Source organism: Mobula hypostoma, chromosome 7 (assembly GCF_963921235.1).
Source record: "Mobula hypostoma chromosome 7, sMobHyp1.1, whole genome shotgun sequence".
NCBI classification, from domain to species: domain Eukaryota; kingdom Metazoa; phylum Chordata; class Chondrichthyes; order Myliobatiformes; family Myliobatidae; genus Mobula; species Mobula hypostoma.
Genome location: NC_086103.1, coordinates 77,532,358 through 77,556,840, shown reverse-complemented (window position 1 = coordinate 77,556,840; position 24,483 = coordinate 77,532,358). Strand labels below are relative to the sequence as shown.

The window sequence follows — 24,483 nt, the reverse complement described above, 5'->3', positions numbered from 1 at the left end:
CATTGCGGCCAAAAAGTTCTATTTTAACTTCATCAGTCCACAGGACTTGTTTCCAAAATGCATCAGGCTTGTTTAGATGTTCCTTTGCAAACTTCTGACATTGAATTTTGTGGTGAGGACGCAGGAAAGGTTTTCTTCTGATGACTCTTCCATGAAGGTCCTATTTGCGCAGGTGTCGCTGCACAGTAGAACAATGCACCACCACTCCAGAGTCTACTAAATCTTCCCGAAGGTCTTTTGCAGTCAAATAGTGGTTTTGATTTGCCTTTCTAGCAATCCTACGAGCAGTTCTCTCAGAAAGTTTTCTTGGTCTTCCAGACCTCAACTTGACCTCCACCATTCCTGTAATTTCTTAATTACGTTATGACTGAGGAAACGGCTATCTGAAAATGCTTTGCTGTCTTCTTACAGCCTTCTCCTGCTTTGTCGGCATCATTTATTTTAATTCTCAGAGTGTTAGGCAGCTGCTTAGAGGAGCCCATGGCTGCTGATTGTTGGGACAAGGTTTGAGCAGTCAGGGTATTTATAAAGCTTTGAAATTTGCATCACCTGGCCTTTCCTAACGATGACCCTGAACAAGCCATAGCCCTAACAAGCTAATTAAGGTCTGAGACCTTGGTACTGTAAAAGTTATCTGAGAGCTCAAATTTCTTGGGGTGAAACTTTTGCATGGTGCTCCTGTCCTTTTTTCCCCCACTCTAAAATTGTACAAAACAAAAATAATACACTAATCTTGCTTAAAATGTTGAAAAGAATGTTTCATTTTTAACTTTATGACTTTTGGAGATCAGTTCCATCTTCTACTCACTTAACTATTCACAGTAACAGAAATTTTGACCAGAGGTGCCCAAACTTTTGCATGCCACTGTACATCAGTAACATGTTTCAAGAAGAGCAAATTTTTTATTAAAAGATAAAGCACAAAACAGGCCATTTGAACTGCACTGACCAGTAACCCCCGACAACCTTTGATTTAACCCTAATCTTTGAACTGGTATATTTAAAATAAAACTTTTTAGGTTTTTGAAGATGAACTTTATTTAAATGAGGACATTTATTTTTCCATATATAGGAGGATAAAATAGATTCAAGAGAGTAAAAAAAAGGATTGAGGAATAAAAACGGGTAAAGCCTGAAAAAGATATATAAATTTAGGTAGAATATTCATTTTAATAGAATTAATTCATCCAATCAACTATATTGAAAGAGGTGACCAATTTAATAATATTTCTCACATGGTTCGATAAAGTAAGAAAGTTTTCTTTAAACAGGTGTTTGTAATTCTGAGTGATTGTTACACCCAAATAAGTAAATTGATTCCTTACAATTTTAGAAGGGAGATTAGTATTAATTGATACCAAATTATTTAAAGGAAATAATTCACTCTTATGCAGGTTCCATTTATATCCTGAAAACTGGTTAAAACGGGGGAGTAAAAAAAGTACGCAAGGTAATAAGGTCTCAACATTAGAGATAAAAAGCAATATATCATCAGCGTAAAATGAGATTTTGTGGGTGATACCTCTCCTTAAAATACCATAGATATCATTAGATTCTCGAAAAGCAATGGCAAGGGGTTCTAAAGCTAGATCAAAAAGCAAAGGACTCAACGGACAGCCTTCCTAGTTCCGCGGTGAAGTTTAAATGGTTCAAAAACCTAAAACCTGAAGTTTAGATTCAAAAACCTAAAAAGTCTGGAGGTTTAGCCTTACCTAATTTTAGGGTTTATTACTGGGCAGTTAATATATGCTATCTTATTTTTTGGCTATATTATATTAATTGTGTAGACTGTCCGGTATGGGTTTCTTTAGAAGCTAACTCTGTTAATAAATTTTCTATTATTTCTCTTCTTGGATCCTCACTTCCTTTATTTGTAAGTAAACTAACTGATAATTTAATAGTTAAACATACTCTGAGGATCTGGACACAATTTAGAAAACATTTTGGTTTATTGAGATTTTCCTTTTCTAGTCCCATTTATTCTATTTTTTTCTTAAACCCTCCATGATTGATTTAGTTTGTAAAGAATGGGACAAGTTGGGTATTAAATGTTTTTGGGATCTGTTTGTTGGAGGAAATCTTTTTTTCATTTGAGCAATTATCAGCTAAATATAGCTTACCCAAAACTCACTTTTTTTTTTAAGATATCTACAAATCAGAGACTTTCTAAGATCTCAATTATACACATTTCCTATAAGCTTAGATAAGAACTTACTGGACATAATTTTTAATTTGACCCCTTTTCATAATGGTTCAATATCTAATATTTATGGTATGTTACTGGAGACGAGGAATGTTCCTTTAGACAAAATTAAGAATCTCTGGGAACAGATTTACAGACATCAATATCTGAGGAAACTTGGAACTTAATTTTTAAACTGGTTAATACTTCATCGCTACGGGCTCACCATTCCCTCATACAATTTAAGGTGGTGCATAGAGTCCATATGACTAAAGATAAGCTTTATTCGGATTTTATTCGTTTTTATTCAGATATATCTCCCTACTGTGACAGATGTAATAATGAAGAAGTTTCATTAATTCCTGTGTTTTGGACTTATCCATATCTTGAAAAATATTGGAAGGAAGTTTATCAAACTTTTTCTTTACTTTTCAAAGTCAATTTTAAGCCTAATCCTCTGACGGCCCTATTCATAATTGTTGCAGGATGAGATATCAAGCTGAAGACATCTGATTTACATATTTTGGCCTTTAGCTCTCTTATAGCTAGGAAGGCGCTTTTGTTTAAATGGAAAGATGTTTCTCCTCCTACTCATGCTCAACAGTTATGCGACGTTATATCATGCTTAGATTTAAAGAAGATTGGTTGTTCAATTTCTGAATCTCGTCAAGACTTTCAAACATTGTGGGGACCCTTTCTGAATTATTTTCAAAACTTTCAAAATCCTCAATTCATTGTTTAAATTTAGATGTTGGCTACTATTAACTTTTATTATATGAGAAGGTACTTTTACCTTTTTTTCTCCTTAAGTCTTGACAGGGGTTAGACTCTTTCTTTGTAATAAGTTAGCATATTTCAATATAACTTTGAGTAGCCTACATGAATACGGGGTAATAAGATTGTTATTATGAATAGATATAATGTAATTGGTAGTTTTTTTTTAAACTTTATATATACTTTCTTGTACTCTGTATTCTTCTACGTAGAAACTAATAAAAATATTGGAAAAAAAACAAAACTGCAGATGCTGGGAATCCAAAACAAATACAGGGTATGCTGGAAATACTATACTGGGAAGAGAAATGAAGAGTCTTTAACCAGAACATTTCTCTTTCCACAGATGTTGTCTGACATTCTGAATACTCCAACATTTTCTATTTTTGAACTAGTGTCTCTGTTGTGTCATTCTCTTATCATATTTTTTGTATTATAAATTGGCAACATAACTCAACACTTAGATAAAAGAAATTCAGCACCCTCCCACTAATCCCCTGCCAATTATTATGCATCTGCAGAAAGAATTTTGTGTAAAAAGCTTTTATTAGAGCGTTAAAGCAGAAAGAGCACACATTGCAGGAGCATGGATGTATGCCATTTTGTTGTTAGCTAAAGAAAGGCAATGATGTACATCTGTGAAGAAAAAGCTCATTCTCTGCATTCATGGCCTAGCTTGTGTTACTATAATTCTTTCTACAGTTCTGAATTAATGAGAACTCCATGTCTCTCCGTCTTTCTTTTCCTTACACTTCCTAAGCTTTTAAGATTGAGATGTGGTATTGTCTAATCTGCTTCCCTATTCAATTTCTCCAGCACTTTCAACAAAGATGTTGCTGTAGAACTCTTCACCTAGATTTCCAAAATTAAATACTGCAGTGAGACAGAGCTAAGACATTTTAGAAAATATAAATGAATTACACATGATTGCAATCACTGTTACATCTGCAACACAGTGCGCTGCTGTTATCTCTTGGTTTAAACATCATCAGTCTAGAGCTGAAGGGAATTACTGAAAAGAGTAAACAGTTGACGTTTGAGTCTCAGTCCAAAACATTGACTGTTTACTCTTTTCCACAGATGCTATCTGGCCTGTTGAGTTCCTCCAACATTCTGTGTGTTGCTTTGGATTTCCAGCATCTGCAAATTTTCTCATGTGTATCGAATTGTTGAACAACCTTCTCATACAACTCCACACAGGATAATGTGCAAGAAATCAAATTTGACTACTTTTGCAAGAGCACCTTAAACACCTCTTATAAATATACCTACAAACCCCAACTCCTTAATGTCCATATGGATGGCTCATGTCCATATTGCTCCCAAGTCCAACCTTTGATTCTACAAATACAAGTTAGGTACTTCTGCAGAAGATCACTTACCTGGTATGAATCGGTACGGATTCCAGCAGCCACCTTTACTTGTATTCTCCGGCAGGGGCTGAAAGAGCCAACATGAAAGATACGGGTCTCAATATCTGATCCAAGGATTCCGTAAGTAACCAAAAAAAAACAGAAGGCAACTGCTCATCTACCACCTAACCTTCAATTAACTGGCAATGCTCCTCTTAAGGATAACAAGAAGAATCAAAGTGCTGAGGAATCACAAGAAATTCCATGACATATATTATCACCCATTCCCAATGTATGCAAAGATCAGAAAAGTATCAGAGTTTAAGACTAAGATAATCAAGTTCCAAAAAATATCATGTGCTTGTGAATTTATTGTTGAATTATTATGAAACAAGAGTACAGTACGTTATGTGAATGAAAGCAACTTAAACAGATATTGCATATAACCGGAAAGAAGAGAAAAACGCAGGTGAAGAATGAAAAGCAAAAGCTTTTGATCAACGGCTCATTAATACCACTACTCCTCGATCAGACCTCAAGACACAGGTGCAGAATTAGGCTATCTGACTCAAGTCTGCTCTGTCACCTCATGGTGCATTTCTATCCACCCCCCCCAATACATCATAGGATCACCTAATCAGTGAATGACTGATCCTACAAAATCCCAGTGGTACCAATAATGTTTTATTATGTTAGTCCCTAGGTTTTACTTACATTTATAAACTATAAAAACAATTGGTCACTGAATTAGCATAGAAATTCCAGCATCTAAAAGGAAGTTCAATTGTTGAGAAAACTAATTAAGTGATATCATCTGCACAAAACTTTTTGAAATCAGTTAGGAAGTTATGTAGATTTCCATTTCTACAATGAAAACATCTGTACTGTCTATATATACAGGGATTCCAGTTAATTGGGCCATTGGTAATTGGGACAAGTTGCTTATTTGGCTCAACTCTTAAAGAACAAAAACTAATTGAGAAAATAACTGGGAAAATGGAGATACCTCTTTCTTCCTTATTAGGATGAGAGAGAACCTGCGGTATGTCCAATACCGGGTGAAACGTGAAGTCTTTGGGGTAACTGCAAGTCTGTGTTTTTGCAGTTGCTTTGCTCACGCTTGAGTGCTCGGTAACAGTGCCGATGCTTTTTATTGCCACTGGTGGCGGGGGGGGGGGAGAATTGTTGGTCACTGCCGCTTACGTGCAGGAGTGGGGAGGGACTTTGGGGTTCTAACATTTAACTGTCGTTCATTCTTTGGGGCACTCCTCTGTTTTCTAGGATGGTTGTGAAGAAAAAGCATTTTGGGATGTATACTGTATATATTAAATTGTACCTTTGAACCTTTGATTCTATTTGTTTGTATGGGATATCATGCTGCTTAACTGGGGCAGGAGAATGCTGTTGAAGTTTCTCACTGGCGTCAGACACATGCGTTTCTGTAGCCGTTAGACACTACATTACTTCCTTAGAAGTCTGCAGAGATTTGGCATGTCACCAAAAACTTTGGCAAACTTCTATAAATGTGTAGTGGAGACTATTACCAGCTGCATCACAGCCTGGTATGGAAACACCAATGCCTTTGAATGGAAAATCCTACAAAAGGTAGTGGATTCGGCCCAGTACATCAAGGGTAAAGCCCTCCTAACCACTGAGCATATCTACATGAAATGCTGTTGTAGGAAAGTAGCACCCATGATCAGAGATCCTCACTACCCAGGCTATGCTCTTTTCTCACTGCTACCACAGGTGGAAGGTACAAGGGCCTCAGGACTAGCACCACCAGGTTCAGGAACTGTTACTACCCCTCAACCATCAGGCTCTTGAACAAAAGGGAATAACTACACTCACTTGTCCATCCTTTGAGATGTTCCCACAACCAATGATCTCACTTTAAGGACTCCTTATCATGTTATTTCATATTCTTGTTATTTATTGCTATTTATTTATATTTGCATTTGCACAGTTTATCTTCTGGTTGATCTTTCATCGATCCTGTTATAGTTACTGTTCTATAGATTTGCTGAATATGCCCACAGGAAAATGAATCTCAGGGTTGTATGAGATGACATACGTGTACTCTCATGATAAAATTTACTTTGAACTTGGAACTACACCACGCTTAGAGCAAGAAGTTTTAAAATAGTGTCAGTTGCATATGCTTGCACTCAAAATGCAGCAATTTGTCACTGATAGTTGGCAAGAAATAAGCAGTAATTCAGAATTGTTTTGCTCACAGCAGTTTCAAGCATTCAGGCTCGGACATGCCAGAAACAGCTGGGAGTGACAATGAAACGATTTCACTACTTCAACAAGTTAGGAACCATGAAGAATTTGAAGGTATTGACAATCATTTTGAATGTTACAATAAAAATGAAAATTTGGAGGATGCATTTGTCGATAGATGTGTCTGAAGGCAGTCCATTATCTACACACTTAGTCTGTGCTGTTCATTTACAGTCAAAGGAACACGGCAGCGTACACTGGATGAATTCCTCTGTAGATAACTAACTATTATAAATCACGAGTTTGATAGTCCTGTAGTAGTACTGGTAGTGTTTAATTTGTTCTATATTTCATTTAAATACATTGTTTGTTACTCAGTTAAATGGTAGTTTGCCTCTTTTTATACTTTTTCAACTATTTCTGTGAACCTTTGGCTAATTGGGACAGCCGCTTAATTGGTCCAAAATATACTGGTTCCAATTAACCCAAATCCATTGTATTTCTATTGCATGTTATGTATGTTCTATGTATTGCAAAACAACAAATTTCACAACATACTTCAGTGATAATACACCTGATTTTAATTTTGAAGAGCTAGAATGCTAACTAATCTCTCTCAAATCACGTTTGACCAAAACAGGGAAAAGGATGAAATCAAAGATGGCGTTTAGAATCTGAAAACTTTAGGTGCACAAGTAAAGCAGTGAGGGCAAGAGGAAGCATGTAATACAGTGCATTCCAGTTAACTGGGACACAATGGGACTAGTACATTTTGGTCCAATTATGTGGCTCGCCTAATTAGCTGAAGTTTCATGGAAATAGTTATAAGGCATAAGAAAGACAAACTACCATTTAACTGAATCACAAATTATGCATTTAAAAGAAATACAGAAATTGGAATACTACCAATAATACTACAGTACTATAAAACTGTCTATTAGTGCCTAAGAGTTATCAACAGAGGAATTCATTTACTGTACAGTGCAGTGTATGCTGCTGCTTTGAATAACTGTAAACGAACAAAATCAGTACAGATACCCAGTTGCAGATAATGGACTGTCTTCATTATTTTCCTGCATAAAGTCAAAATAACAAATAGAATCAAAAACTACTGCTTTTTGAATTGGCGCTTGTCGGCCCAAATGGATAAAACATAAGCAGATACAAATGATGTCATTTAAAAACTGTTCGCTCTGTAACGTCTAACAGCCGTCTCTGACATCTCTATGTCTGAATGCTTAAAACCACAGTGAGCAAAACATATCTGAATTGTCTTACAGCTTATTTCTTGCTAACTGCAAATGACAAAAGTCATTGCTTTTTCAACGCTATTGATGCATTTAAAAGCTTCTCTCTAAGCACTGTGTAGAATTTAATGGCCATACAAGTGCAGGTGACTGATGCCACTAGGAACTGTTCAGCAAGTCTCCAGTCCAAATTAAGCGGCTTAGTGTCCCAAATAAACAAAGGGAATACCGGCAATTTTCTCAATTAGTTTTTGTTCTTTAAGAGTTGTCCCAAATATGTGGCTGCCTCAATCAACCAATGGAACAATTAAGCAGAATCCACTTCATTTTAAAAGTGCTCAAGTGGATAGGACAAATGAGCTAAAACCAACTAAATGCAGTAGTCTTTTCATTTGAAGTACTAAAAATAATCATAATGGGCAGCAGTGTAATACAGCTGGTAGAACCACCTTCTCTCACAGGGCCAGAGACCAGGTTCAATCCAACCATGGGTGCTGTCTGTGGAAATTGCTCATAACCCCTGTAACCACATAAATCTCTGCCAGGTACTCCAGTTCATCTGCAAACCAAAATGTGCAAATTGGTAGCTTAAAAGATCACTGCAAATTGCCTCAAGTATGTTGGTGGGTGGCAGAGTCTGAGCAAGCTGTCTCGAATGTAGTGACCATAAAAATAAAATGGGATTAATGTAGAACTAGTTTAAATGGTTGTATGATAGTAGATGTAGTGCTGGGTCAAAGGACTGCTTCTGTACATTTTATCTATATAAATTTAATTGCTCATCTACAGTTTCTGCCAAATAACTAATCTTAAAGCTATTTCCCAAATATGGATTAAATTTAATTGAAATCCTAAACACAAATATTTTGCTTATACTGAAAAAACTGTCACAATATTTTTTCCTCCTCATTACTCCCTTCATGCATGTTCCAAGCACATTGCTTCCCATTGACTTTGTTCCTTCAGCCCTTGCTGTTTTAGCTGTGCGTGAGTTTTTAGAATCTAAACATCAGCATGCAATACACATATCTGCAAAAGATAAAAACACCATGATTTTGTTTTCATTTGGGAAAATGCACTGGGGGGGGCGGGTTTCAGAATAACGAGGCCAATGTATGTTTCTAAGAACTAATACAAGTCTCTCATCAAAAGTCCCATGGGGAATTCAGAAGAAAATTCTTCACCCAAAGAGTGGTGAAAATGTGGGATTCACTATCATAAGGAGTGGTCAGAACAATCTGTATAATTTAAGATGCTGGACAAGTATATGAGAAAGGAATGTTTCAATAGGCTCAATAGGTGCATTTAATGTCAGAGAAATGTACACAATATACATCCTGAAATACTGTTTCTTCCTATAGAAAGGAATACAGTTATTCCTCTCCTCACTGCTAGATTGATAGATGCAAGGGCCATTTCTCTGCTGTGCATCCTATTTAATCATGTCAACTGCTCTCTGGTGAAGACATTACTAGCACATTTATTATTTTATTACAGTCTTCACTTTTGGCCAGCGAATCAGGTACATAATTGAATAACAGCACTACAGCCTGAACAATTTTTTGATTTTCAAAAGTAGTGTTTGCAGGATGGGGTTGTAAGGTAACCCAGACAGGCCAGGGATAGGATACAAGTCTCCTTTACTAAATGTTTAATAAACCACAATCTTCCATTTTTAGATAGAAAGTCTGGCAATTGCAATGTCAGTATCAATTATCTTCCATAAACACTTCACTCACCACAAACAACATTTATCATGGTGATTTTTGCCCCGCCTTACATTTGTTTCCCAGTAATGAACAAAATCAGTTCACGTGAATTGCAAATTGAGCAGCAAAACTGATTCAGCACCATCATGCAAAGAAAATTTGATTTAGCAGTTGAGAGTGAAACATGGTTTTGCTCACAATTTAATGACTAGGCTGGTATTAATACAATTTAGATAACTCTCCATAACAGAGTATTATTTGGGAAAGATCACAATATAACAGTTCAGGGGGAACTACAAATCTTTACATGATCCATTTCAGGATTTACATTTACAAAGTGCTGAATACATGATAAAAATACTAAAACTCTAACATATCCTCTACATGAAAGAGCCAAACAGCGAAGGCGTGCAAAACTTCAAGCAAGCACACATTTACCACATGAATAAAAATCATCATTGCAGAATGCGTTTTGCAGACCAGGTCAAGTCTATCGCTTGGTAAAAGTGTTTTACCAACAGGTCATGCACTGTAGCCAAGTCCAGCCTCGGTGAGAAGCTGAGTAGTTCCACCACTAAAAGCTTATTAATGCAGGGAAGGAAGGAAGGAAAGATCAAACAAGGCAACCTTTAAAGAGAGACTGTTAATGATCCAAGGGAACTAGATTTATGCAGTTCTTTAATTATTGACTTCCTAGAACAACCTGCATTACCATAGGGAACATAAACCACAACCACAGCACTCAATTCTTTTTAATAACTGACACTACCTTACAGAAGCTAGGGCGAAAGTCCACAGGAGTGAATCATTATTCTTGGACATGGATATTTACTGTGTACATGCAAATAAAATTGCAGAGGAAACTGTAAAACCACTGCTAGACACACCTGACTGCATGCCAGCTTTACAGAGCAGTGAATAACTTATCAAAATAACTACTGGATATTAAAACATTTCAGCTTCACTGCTTTAAAAATGTGAATAGTAGAGGAGTGGACATGATGAAGGGGATATTAGAAAATAATATAAAGGATATGCCATAGAAGATATTACACTCTGGCATCCTCCGTAGAGATCGTTAAGAGCACCAAATTTCTTGGTGTTCACCTGGCAGAGATTCTCACCTGGTCCCTCAACACAGCCACCGCCAAGAAAGCCTAGCAGCGTCTCTACTTTCTGCAAAGGCTGAGAAAAGTCCATCCCCCACCCCCTATCCTCACCACATTCTACAGAGGTTGTATCGAGAGCATCCTGAGCAGCTGCATCACTGCCTGGTTCGAGAATTGCACCGTCTCAGATCGCAAGACCTTGCAGCTGATAGTGAGGTCAGCTGAGAAGACCATCGGGGTCTCTCTTCCCGCTATTACAGACATTTACACCACAAGCTGCACCCGCAAAGCTAACAGTATTGTGAAGGACCCCATGCACCCCTCAAACAAACTCTTCTCCCTCCTGCCATCTGGCAGAAGGTACCGAAGCATTCGGGCTCTCACGACCAGACTGTGCAACAGTTTCTTCCCCCAAGCCATCAGACTCCTCAATATTCACGAGTCTAGACTGACATCTACATCATTTATTATTATATTGTAATTTGTCCTCTACTGTGCCTATTGTCTGGTTTATTAATTATTGTACTGCCCTGCACTGTTTTGTGCACTTTATGTAGTCCTGTGCAGGTGTGTAGTCTAGTGCAGTTTTTATGTTGTTTTACGCAGTCTAGTGTAGCCTTGTGCTGTCTCACATAGTCTAGTGTAGTTTTGTGTTGTTTCATGTAGCACCAGGGTCCTGGAGGAAGGTTGTTTCGTTTTTACTGTGTACTGTACCAGCAGCTTATGGTCGAAATGACAATAAACTTGACTTGACTTCCAACCTGATCTAGCTTCATTTGCTCTGTGAACCCTAGTATAGATAACATGAAAGTTACAAAATATGTGGAATGGTGCGGAATGGGCCTTTCTGGAGTGAAAGCTCTGTCTCTTTTTATTTTAAAGGCTGTGTGCTTAGCCCCCCACTCTACTTGCTTTACACTTATGACTGTGTGGCTAAGTACAACTCCAATGCCAGATTCAAGTTTGCTGTTAACACCATTGTCATTTTTTTAATTTCAAAATATACTTTATTCAAAAATATATACAATAAACCATTCAATAACTTTTCATCCTTTACATACGTTTCCATTATAGTCAGTACATATCCGTATTTATAGCCACCCACGTGGCACTCCAGTAGTTCAGTTTACCATATCATTGTTGAGGGGTATACTCCCCGCCCACCGACCCCTCTCACTCCCACAGGTGGAGAAACCTATACTGTGGTCCTTCCCCACCAGGCCCTTGCGGTGGCTGCACCGAGTTTCAGTGCGTCCCTCAGCACGTACTCCTGCAGCCGAGAATGTGCCAGTCGGCAGCATTCTCCCACGGACATCTCCATGTGCTGGGTGGTGATGAACCAGCATATAGGAGAGGGACTGAAAATCTGTCTGAGTGGTGCCACAATAACAACCTCTTACTTAATGTCAGTAAGACCAAGAGCTGATTATTGACTTCAGGAGGAGGAAACTGCAGGTCCATGAGCCAGTCCTCACTGGAGGATCAGAGGTGGAAAGGGTCAGCAACTTTGAATTCCTCGGTGTTATCACTTCAAAGGACCTGTCCTGAGCCCATCACACAAGTACAATTACAAAGAAAGCACCGCAGTGCCTCTATTTCCTTAGGAGTTTACTAAGATTTGGCATGATATCTAAAACTTTGACAAAGTTCTATAGATATGTGGTGGAGAGTATATTGACTGACTGCATCACAGCCTGGTATAGAAACGCCAATGCCCTTGAATGGAAACTCCTACAAAATATTGTGGATATGGCCCAATCCATCGTGAGTAAAGCCCTCCCCACCATTACAAAACAAATTGTCGCAGGAACACAGCATCCACCACCCAGCCATTCTCTTTCTCACTACTGCCATCGGGAAGGTGGTACAGAAGTCTCAGGACTCCTACCACCAAGTTCAAGAACAGTTATTACGCCTCAACCATCAGGCTCTTCAACCAAAGAGGATAATTTCACTTGCCCCATCACTGAAATATTCCCACAACCTATGGACTCACTTTCAAGAACTCTTCACCTCATGTCCTCGATATTTATTGCGTAGTTATTATTATTTCTTTTTGTATTTGTACTATTTGTCGTCTTCTGCACAATGATTGAACGGCAAAGTTGGAGCAGTTTTTCATTGTTTCTATTACAGATTTATTGAGTATGCCCACATGAAAATGGATCTCAAGGTTTTATATGGTGACATACATGTACTCTGATAATGAATTTACTTTGAACTCGAAAGTTGGGTCGGCTATTAGCTCTATAAAAGCCATTAGCACCAACCGGCCTGGGTCACTGCTTTCCTACCAGACAGGAGCAGTGTTTACAAAATTCTCTCTCTATTGCATGTCTGCTGTCTGCTGCCAAGGTAAAGAAGCAGTAGAGGAAAAATACTCACTCAAAGATAGACTATAGAGTATTCTAGGCATGGCATGGCACGGCACGACACAAGACTGCAAATGTGACAACTGTCCTCTTACCAGGTTAATACTGAAGACCTTACAAGCCAGGTCATCTAAACTCTGTTTCTGTAGCTGTTCCGTGATGACAGTTACCATGGTAACCTTCCTGCTTTTCCTCACTTGCCGTGAAAGCGACCAAGCTTTCCCTTCTGCCGTGCCTTGCTTTCACTCTACCATGTTTCTCATTCCGAGGATGCAGAGTTTACAGGGAGGTGGTCATCTTAGATGTAAGGCAAAGTACCAGTGTATTCTTAGTCCATTCATTTAATCGCCTACAAAGGGAGGGAAGAAATATTCACATCAGTTTCTAAACTGCAACTGTATCAACTCCTAGAGATCAGTGACAAACAAATGCAACAAGCTGTTTTGAAACCGCTTGGTGTCAAGAATATTAATGCTTTTGCTTAAAAAAAAAAGCTCTAGATATTTTAAATTAATTTTTCAACAATCCTGGTTTAGAGGGGCATATTTATCTTCAAAAACTGTTTATTCATTGAGAATTTAGGGCCATTCAAAAGACATTGCTTAAAGGAAGAAAAAAATACACTGGATATCACAGCTGTTTCTGATATAACACAAGAAAATGTGAATAACCACGAAATATTATAACATGCATTCTAATGGAAACAGCAGAGAAAATGTGAATAGATTATACCAAATAATAAATCTCCAAGGCAGAGATGTGACAAAACATATAGAAATGGCATGTGACCAGATCCAAAAGCTAAACACTGGAGACATGACAATCTTAAATAAGAATAACAACTGATAAAATACTATTGGTCTGAATCATTAACTCTCTCAGTTGATAATATCTCCACAGATAATGCTTCAGTAGTATGTGCTGAGGCAAACGCTGGCCAAGACTTCAGGAAAGTGTCAGCTATTTTTACAGAAGTGTCATGGAATCTGTTATGCCCTTTGGAGAGGTCCAGTGTCTTCAGTCCCATTTAACTGAAGTGCTAGCCTGCAGTACCACTGCCGGTCTATCTGAAGTATCTTTTGGACTAAATCCTTTCCACTTAGGTGAGGCTGTTACCATGGAACAAATAATATCATGAAGGAGATGCGAGGATCTTGGCATTGTTCCATTATTTTAAACTGAGAAGAGGTCTTCAAAGCAGCCTAGAAACATACCTAATAAATCACACTGCTAAAGTAGTTCAATGAATAAATAGTGTAGAGTTTACATTACCACAGCTGAAATCACACAATGGCAAGTTATGAAATCTGGCCATTTGTTAACACCAGGGAATCATGGAAAATATGCAATGAGGTGGCTATTCAAAGCCTTGCTAAAATTCATGTTGACTAAACCAAACCCCTGCCATCATTGACCCTTCTTGGTGCCTTTTCAATTAAGTATCAAGTTAGTCTGTCATGATCTTTCCATTATAAAACCAGAAAGAAGACAATGTTAGATGCAGGAAACCACTGTTAGATTCCTGCGAAACTCAACTAGTTCTTAGACGTCCTGCAGGGAACAAAATCTTAGCATGGCCTGTTTATAACTGCTTTGAAAATGAGATAATAGTGCAGGAAGCACAATCATCGCATGGTGTGCCTGGGCTGCACAAGATCCCCTGGACTTTCCAAACTGGGTTTGTTTCTGCTTTTGTCGATAGTTGTTATTGAGCCTGAATCAAAACATGAGGCTAAGGCTCACTTTATCAAATATTATACATATACAGCAGCATTTTTGTGTTTTCCAAAAGCAGGTTCCAGCTCAAATTTAGTCCCAGAACATTCAAAGGCTACAACATAGGTTAGCTTGAAAGCCAAAATTGTTCTACAAATATTGGATGCTTTACAATTTTTTAAAAAAATGTTGGACATTGGTGATGCAGGAAGCTGCCAGTCCGCTTCAGTGGTTTATTGGCCAGACTAATCGCGGGGGAGAGGTGTGGCCTGAGTTGTAGGGAAGACTAGGCTTCATGCCATGGTTTCACCTGTAGCAGCTGCCCAGGAGAGGTGATAATGGAGGCGGGTGTGGCGTGGTGTCCATGCTAGCATCGGTGCTGCTCTCCAGTGTTCGCTCGATGGAAGACAAGCTGGATAGTGTTTGTCTGCAGACTGCTGTCCACTCGTCCTTGCCAAAGACATCCATGAAATCAGGGACTTGTGCTATTTTAAAAAATTTTTTTTGAGTGACTGCTATCTTATGAGCTATACGGTATGTACCTTGTGCTGTGCATGCCTGTCGTTGTTGTGTTTTGTACCTTGGCCCCAGAGGCACGTTGTTTCATTTGGCTGTATTCATGGGTATTCATGCATGGCTGAATTACAATTAAACTTGAACAAAACCCACAAAGAACTCAAGCTAATTCAGATCACAGAAAGTGGCAGCTGGTGGACATTCACTATTATGCAAGCTAGTCATAGCATGCATTAATTCCAGTCTTCTAGAAAAACTTGACCCCTGGAATTGCCTACCACCAAAACAAGTCAATGGTGGATGCTATCTCCCTGGCACTACACTCATCTCTGGAGCATTTGAACAGTAAAGATGTGCATGTTAGACTATTATCTATTTAGTACAGCTCAGCCTTTTAGCAAACTCATCAACTCCTAGACCTGGGACTCAAGAACTCCCTTTGTAATTGGAACCTTGATCAACAGACTGAAATCAGTAATACCTCTGCCACGATTACTTTCAATGCTGGCGTCCCAAGACTCAGCTCCCTACTCTATTCCCCACACACTTATGACTGTGTGGCCGGATTCTCCTCTCACTCCACCTACAAATTTATGGTAATACCTTAGGTGTTATGGTCTAAGTTTGTAGATGATAGCACCAGCATGGCCGTAATGCTAACAAATGAGTCGGAGTACAGGAAGGGGATAAGAGCCTAGGAGCTGGAGAATGACTTCAGGCAGTGAACGTATAGCTGTTTACATCAACAGTGCTGAGGTCGAGAGGCTTGAGAGCTTCAGGTTCCTTGGAGTGGACATCACCAATACACCAATAGCATGTCCTTTTTGACACCATGGTCAAAAATATTCACCAGTACCTCCACTTCCTCAGGAGGGTAAAGAAATATGACATGTGCCCCTTGAACCTCACCCATTTTTTATTGATGCCCTTTAAGAAAGCATTTTATCTGGATTCATCACGGTTTGGTATGAAAACTACTCTGCTCCTGACCACAAGGAATTGTAGAGTTATGGACACAGTTCAGCACATCAAGGAAACCAATCTCTTCTCCGTGGACTGTCTACACTTCGCTCTGCCTCAGTAAAGCATTATCATAGACCCCACCCACCCAAGACATCGTCTCTTCTCCTCCTCCTCCCCACTGGGTGGAAGGTACAAAAGTTTGAAGAAACATACCACCAGACTCAAGGACAGCTTCTATCTTGCTGTTACAAGTCTATTTAAAAGTTCCATTGTACAATGTAATTGGCTCTTGACCTCACAATCTACCTCATTATGACCCTGCACTTTATTGTCCCCCTGCACTGCACTTACTCTGTAATATTTTACTCTGCACTGTTTTTATCTTACCTTGCACTACCTCAGTGCATTGTTGTAATGAATTAATTTGTATGACTGGAAGGCAAGACAAGTTTTTCCACTGTATTTCAGTACATGATAATAATAAACCAATTTATAAATTATTTACCAATTTATTTTCAAAGTAAACTTCCCAATTTGATTACTCTACTGGACAATTAATTAATAATTCTGGATTAAAGATCTATGAACCCAAGTTCATATGCTTGGTGATAGCTGGAAAATTTGAATCTAGTTAATTAATTAAACCTAGTCTTTTTTGAAAAAAAGAATAAGCATGAAATGAGTCTCCCAAACTATCATTAAAAGCCCACTCAGATCACCAAAATACTTAAGGAAAAGGAATCAACCATCTGTAAATAGACTGGCCTATGTTACCTGCTCCAGAACAATGTAGTAAATTTTACTGCACTTTAAAATAGCCTACATTGTTGTATCAAAACCACCTCCGCAAAAAAAAGACAATTTGAAAATTAATACGTCATTAACTTGGGCACTGGACATGACAAATAGGCATTTGGCCCTGCAAAGTCGCTCTCCAATAATATTTGGGAAACTTTTCCACAAAATTAGTTATACCTTACAGAGTTAATACTTACAGTTACACACACAAAATGCTGGTGAACGCAGCAGGCCAGGCAGCATCTATAGGAAGAGGTACAGTTGACGTTTCGGGCCGAGACCCTTTGTCAGGACTGCTGTGTTCCACCAGCATTTCGTGTGTGTTGCTTGGATTTCCAGCATCTGCAGATTTCCTCATGTTTAAGTTCAGAGTTAAATTCTTTCACTTACAGAACAGATTAATCACTGTTTGACAGACATAAACAATCAAGAGGGAGCAGTCCACAATATGAGATTCGGATATCTTGAAACTACTGGTCATCATTTGCAAGAGATCCTCAAACTCATTACAACACTCTCACAGCTGATAAGACAGTGCTCTTCCATGTTGAAGATAGCCAAAAAACAATATTTATTTTTTATTACTTTATTGAGATACAGCACTAATTAGGCCCTTCAATCCCCTGATTTAACCCTAGCCTAATCACAGGACAATTTACAATGACCAATTAATCTACCAACTGGTACATCTTTGAACTGTGGGAGGAAACCGGAGCACCTGGAGGTCACGGGGAGAACGTACAAACTCCTTACAGGCAGCAGAGGGAATTGAACCCGGGTCGCCAGGTTGTGTGTTGTGCTAACCATTACGCCTCTGTACCAATTGACATTCCAATAGCTGTGCCAATAGCAAAGGCAGCACTTTGCAGAGGATTTCAATATCCATCACCAAAGGATTGAGCTGGAACCCCAATGACATGACTGGCAGTGTGGGTCTTTATGACAAATGTCATACGCACTCATTTTCTAACCTTAACAACTAAGAGGTTGAAGCTGCATTTATAACCATCTGCAGATGGCATTGCACCAGAACAAGGCATTATTCAGTCTTGTCAAAATACAGATAAAATAAATGATATCACACAAATTTCTGAATTCCAAGATGGAATTTGATCTAATGTGACACTGAAGAAAGTTCTGTAAAATTGAAGTTGAGCAGAAGAAAATATTACCAATTGGATTTTTACCTTGCAGAAAGGAAGACCGGACTGGTTAATAGAAAATTATTTTTTCAAAGATTTGAAGTTACAAAGGTTATTAAGGTAGTGCCCCTCAGGCTATATTTTATTGAAGAGACTTCCATCTCATGGTATGAACCAAGTCCTATTCCATTTGCACTGCTTCAGGCAATGCGACAAGATAAGAATAGGAACACATGCTATTTTACATTGAGTGTATGCCTAAAAAAAACCACTAAAGATGGCACCTTTGAAGGCAAATCCATTCATTTCTGTCTCTACAAATGCACCGAAGATGCAGCATGTACTATTTACAAACTGCATCATAGCAACTCACCACAGCTTCTTTGAAAGCATGCCTACTAGTGAACGTTAGGAAGTACAGCAAAGCCATACCTTAAAATTCCTCTTCATAGTTATGCAACATTCCAACTTGAAGATACATCAGACGTGTTAAGTCAAACTGCTGGAACTTGCAATAGCATTCGGAGTGATCCTTCACTACATGACTCTGGCACCTGCACATCACCACATTCAAGAGGAATTAGGAAGGAGCAATTTCAGAATACCCATACACCATCATTGAATAAAAGCTCTCACCCAGTTCAGGATTATCCTCTAAGGTGCCCACACTCTTCCTAGACAGGTTGAGCCCATAATGTGGACACCTGGATGGAATCCAGAAAATTAGAACTGTATGTACCAGTCTCAGAAACAAAGCATAATCTTCCCATTCGATAAATGATGAAAAAGCACTTGGGCATGAAATTGCAAAAATTTGCTCATATTAATGTTACAATGAAAACTAAAAATATTATACACCAAAGGTTACCAAACATTGCAGCAAATCTCTGCCAGAAATCTAGAAATCTCCTCATACACTATAAAAGGAGAAAGCATAAACATTAAGAATGATGATTAAGCCTAATAAACTGAATGATAAATAGAAGAGGATACATTCAAAAAGAGAAGGAAAGTGTACAGTTGGCACAAAGGGGAATTGACACAGCAACATGCAGAACGAGGCAATCTGAACCGTCAAATCAATCCAGTTCTTGTAGCGCAATCCAATCAGCCCCGTTTAACCATTTCTTACCCAAATAACGATTTGATCTGCATTCACCAAATTCTGCCAGTTTACTCTGGATCATGATCATTCACCCAAAAAAAATCCTTCCAGTACTACTGAATCTTTTAATCAAACACTAATTTTATGTCCTTAAAAGGGATGTTTCTCTCTACTTATCCTCTTGTAAATTTGTAAAGATTTTATCCAACACCATCAAATTTCTGTTCAAAGAACAAGACCATTTTCTCTAATCATGAATGCAACAGAAATGTCTCCCTCTTCAAACCATCCTAATAAACCTTACCTGTACTCTGTGGAGCTTTCACACCAATGCAAAGTGTGATATCCAGAACTAGATATAACATTCAAGTTGAGGCCCAACCAGCATTTTATGAACGTTCAATATCAATTATTTAATCTCATGATTCCAATTAAACCCCTGCTATACTTAAATGGAACTATTTCAAGGGGTGTTGCTTATGAGCTATCCATTTTAGCACAATTTTTTTGAAAGGAGTCAAACAGTTTTGCATAAAGGAAAATGCAAGATAATGGTGAGTTTTCAATTATCACTTTGTCAGTTAATTTGAGCAAAACATGATAGAGAAATAATGAGCAGGTAATTCAGCTCCTTGTGCCTTCCCTGTATCGTGAAGTTCAGAATTAGACTTTCCATTTATCTTCTATTTCTTGCGCCCATCATATTGCACTTAAAGATTATTGACTGCTCTCCAATATACTCAGCAACTGAATTTCCATAGTCCTTGTTGGTGGAAAAACTCCAAAGGCTCTGTGTCCTGTGTGAAGAATATCCTCTCCCATCTGCACCTCACTTTCAAGACTAGGTCACTGGATTCTAAATACTCAAGCCAGATGAAACATCCTCTCTACATCTACCCTGCTAAACCCTCTAAAAATGTCTACATTTCATTGATGTGAAGTAGTCTTTTAAACTCAAAACAGTATAGACCAAGTCTGATTAGTTTCCCTACCACAAACCTGCCAGTCTAGTAGACCTTTCTACTTGTGCACTCAAATTCTTTTGCAATAAAAGCCAAAAGGTTTGCCTTCCTCATTGCTTGCTGTATCTGCATCTTAACTCTAGTGATTCACGCACAAGGACACCCACATCCTTCTGTGCAACATTTAAAAATATCCCTCTCTATTTTACTTTCAGATTGAATGGCTTCACTTTTTCCCCACATTATACTCCATCTGTGGTCTTTAGCATCAACATATTCCATCTGCCATGCCTTTCCCCATTCACTTGGCCTGTCTACGTTCCCTTGAAATCTCTCTGCATTCTCTTCCCCGCCCACATTGTCAGCCTGCATCTGAAAATTTGAACACAATTGTACCTGATCCACTCATCCAAAATATTGATCTAGATTACAAATAACAGGGCGTCAAAAACAGATCCTTGTAGAACCCCTCCAGTCAAAGACACCATATCAAAAATGATCCATTTAATCCGGCTGTCTTATCAATGTTAAACAATTCTCGTCACATTTGTATATAACATGCAAAAAAATCATTCAGTGGATAGTTACAGAGCAAAACACAAATGCCAGCCCTTCAGCCCATCAAATTCATGCTGAACATGGTGACCACTCAGCTAGCCCCAATTTCCTGCATTCAGCTCGTATCCCTCCAACTCCACCCCTCCATACACATATATTAGCACTTTTTAAAATGTTACTATCATACCTGTCTCAAACTTTTCTTCTGGCAGCTTGTTCCATATACTCACCAGCTGTGAAAAACAATTGCTCCTCAGGTCTATTTTAAATCTTTCCTCACTCACCCTAAACCAATGTGCCTAGACTTGGACTCCCCTGCCCTGGGAAAATGACTTACTACCCATCTTATATATGACTCAATGGTTATATAGATCCCAATGGTTTGCTTCATCACCATGTCAGTGCTTAAAAAAATGTCCTCCGCACTGGAACCACTTTATTTTCAGGAGGCAATTCAGCCCATTTGCCTCATTTACCTAAGAGTATAATGCCACAGCAGATGGGGCTCGCCAGCCATAGTTGGCAGATTATCAAGGAGGAAAACTCTGATCTCATACCTCTGCTGCCTTGCAGCTCTACCCACTCATGGGTAAGGCTTCAGGAATAAACCCACAGGAAAAATCCAGAGCTGTAATCCCTAAAGCAGTCCTACATTGAGTTCAACGCTGACTGGCAACTCATGATGTCTCTGCCATTCCTCTGAATTCATCAACTGCATGGAGAGGGGGAGCCTGCTGTATGGGCAACAGCTTGCTCTCCATATCATATTGTCCTGGCTTGCGTACACAGAGATGGCTAGGATGCAACATCCATGGTCGACCCCAACCAATGGACTCCCCAATAATGCCACACAAAATATAAGAAAATCATATTTTAATTGCTAATGTAGCCAAATATCTTATTTGAGCAGACCTTATCTGAAATTCCAAAATCCGAATACCTCCAAATTCCAATTTTTTTTTTGACTGCTGACATGATGTCCAAATGGAAAATTCCACAGGACAGTAGGAAGGTTCCCAGGTGATGCGCAGGTCACTACATACCACAGGTAGCTCTGAGAAGTGACCTCACATATGTAATGAACAGAAGTTAATGAAAAATAGAAAAACTCTGCATAAAGCGAAAAATGAAGATCTCGATCGTGTATTGAAAGAATGGATTTGTCAGTATCAGAGTGAACATATGGCACGATCATGAAACAAGCAAAGATCACAACCAACTGAAAATTAAAGGCAATTGTTGTCCATGTTCTTTACACTTACTGTGTACGTTGCATGGTAAAACTGTCAGTAACTACTGAAACTATTTCTGGGTCCATTACTACTACTATTTACTACTGCAAAATTGAAATTTTAAAAATACCCAAGTGTTGAGGATTCTTGTAGTCAAAATTCTTAGACAACGATATTTTTCTGACTAATTATTATTAACTTACACAAACTTTTACTGGTATTGCAATTCAAGGGATAGCACACATTTCTATACACATGGAAACAATCACAAGAGTCAGATATGATTGCTAGCTTATTGTTCCTCAAGTCATGATTACTGTGAGAACTATTAAAACAAATTGTTACAGTGAAACATGAAGAATTTATTAAAATGAAAGCATACATTGGGTTATATCACCCAATTTCAATCAATGCTACTTTCCAGTCAGCTTCAAAATGAATACAACCTTAGGCAATCTTCAGGAATTGACAACCACTCCACTCCATCCAGTTTTATGAGTTCTCAAGCGCCTAATGAAAGCAATGAAAGACCAGGTACATTCCATGGAACACCTCTGGTGGCTTGTGATATTGTCCACTCTTCCTGCAACTTACACAGGAGCTTCAGTGTGTTCCCAGAGGCAAAGTGTCAAGATGCCAATACCAACCCAAATGCTCCTTCACTTCTGAATAGTCATAGACAGTTATTTTCAGCAGCTGGTGGGAATGTTACATTTTATAAAACATGCTCGGAGAACATACTGAAATCTTTTCCACTGTTGATCTAGTAACCCGTTCCTTTGACAAGGCTTGGAATAGAGTGGTTATTTTGAGAGTTTGGTGTTGGGCATGTGAATGACTTGGCCTGTCCAATGTACAGTAGTTAAGTGAATGCAATTACATCCTTAATACTGAAGAAACTTTGCTTGTCCATCCAATGAATTTAAAGCATTTCCCAGTGCTCTGTGATGTCTGCTATAGACAGTCCAGATCATGGGAGTATTTTGGAAAGCAGAAATCATAGGTAGACAATGTTTTGTGCTATATCTGAAGTCTTGATATTCACAAACACTTTACCTCTAAAGATCAAACCCTTTGCTGGTCTTTTGATGGCAATAATGAATTTCTTCATCAATACATCATTTTGCCAAAAGGTGGCTCATGAGGTATCGAAAATGGCCCACATTTTCCAGGGTCTTACCATGAATTTTTACTGTAAGTGGGCAGTGTGGTGCAATCGGTCAGTTGAGGATTCTGTCTTGCAGATATTGTTTATTTTGTATTTTTTTTAGTAGAACTTTAACGATGGTTTAGAACTCAGCCTCTTAACATGTTGTAACAGAAATATCATCTGCATACTGAGGCCCAATTGCACAGTTTGGATAACCTTGATTTAAAGTGCAGTTACCTTTGGTCAGACAGCTTCCCTTTGGTTCTGACGATTAACTCCAACCCTGCACTGCAACAAGGATACAGAAATGTACTGGGTAATAACTTAGCTTGTATGACACCAGTCCTCACCGAGAATGGGTCTGTTGTGAACCCACTGGCGAGCCTCACCACTTACATGACAATGCAAGCATAAATTTCTATGACAGCCAAGTATTGAGGAAGGTGATCCACAAACCTGTTCAACTGATGGAGGTACGGGTTTTTGAGAGGTCAAAACCATCACAATAGAGACAATTTACGCATGCTATTTGATTTGAGCATCAGAATTTTGTATGCGACTAAATAACTATACACAGCATTTTAATAATTTAAGCTTCATGTTATGTTATTCCTTATATGAGTCATACTCTTAGCCTTTGAGTGGTGGGGTGGAGCTAAGTCTCTAACCAAGGGGGGGGGGGGAAGAGGGGCTTCTTCCCTCGGCTAGCCTGCAGGTCATCCTTGGGCAAGGTTTAGCACCTGCCTAGTTTCTCTCCCACCGGCGCCCCCCCAATCAGGGTCACTTGAAGCATGGGAGCAGGTGGTGGAAGGCTGTATGAGAAGCTGATGTTCATCACAAGTCCTGGTTAGGCAACCACTGAAGCCAGGCAGACAATCTTTGAAGAGTATTGATAATAGCTGGGGTCACCTGTCTTGTAAAGACACTGCTCAAAAGGTAATGGCAAACTACTTCTGCTGAAAAATTTGCCAGGAACTATCACGGTCAAAGACTATGATCACCTAAGCCATATGACATAGCACATAATGAAGATGATAACTCTCATCTTGAATGATCAGTTTTAAATCAGAATGTTACCCCAGTCTCTTGTATTCATACTCACATTGAAACAGATGAAATAATAATCAAAACATCCATGTTATTGGAGATGCATGGGTCAGATATTAGCTCAACAAAACGACTGATTTTAGAACAGTACAGCATAGGAACAAGCTCACGGCTTTAAAGCATCTGGTTACAACACATGCAATTGTCAGAATCACAATTATTATCACTGACATGTCATGAAATTTGTTGCTCTGTGGCGGCAGTACAGTTCAATATACAAGAAAGGTTATTAAAAATAAATAAGTAATGTAAAGAGAGAGCAA

The 24,483-nt window shown here is 38.7% G+C and overlaps 1 protein-coding gene across 3 annotated transcripts in view; it reads right to left on the bottom strand.

Moving 5' to 3' along the window:
• fam53c (family with sequence similarity 53 member C) overlaps positions 1-24,483 on the bottom strand; it is a 109,891-nt gene that overhangs the window by 60,442 nt on the left and 24,966 nt on the right. Inside the window, exons 2-4 of one of the 3 annotated variants that reach the window (XM_063053654.1) lie at positions 18,539-18,660; positions 13,067-13,320; positions 4,339-4,396 (exon numbers count right to left, since the gene is read on the bottom strand). In XM_063053654.1, coding sequence (XP_062909724.1) covers positions 4,339-4,396; positions 13,067-13,144 — 136 coding nt within the window. In that variant the 5' untranslated portion in view covers positions 13,145-13,320; positions 18,539-18,660. The remainder of the gene's footprint in view (positions 1-4,338; positions 4,397-13,066; positions 13,321-18,538; positions 18,661-24,483) is intronic. The other 2 variants (XM_063053653.1, XM_063053655.1) reach the window with 2 other exon arrangements.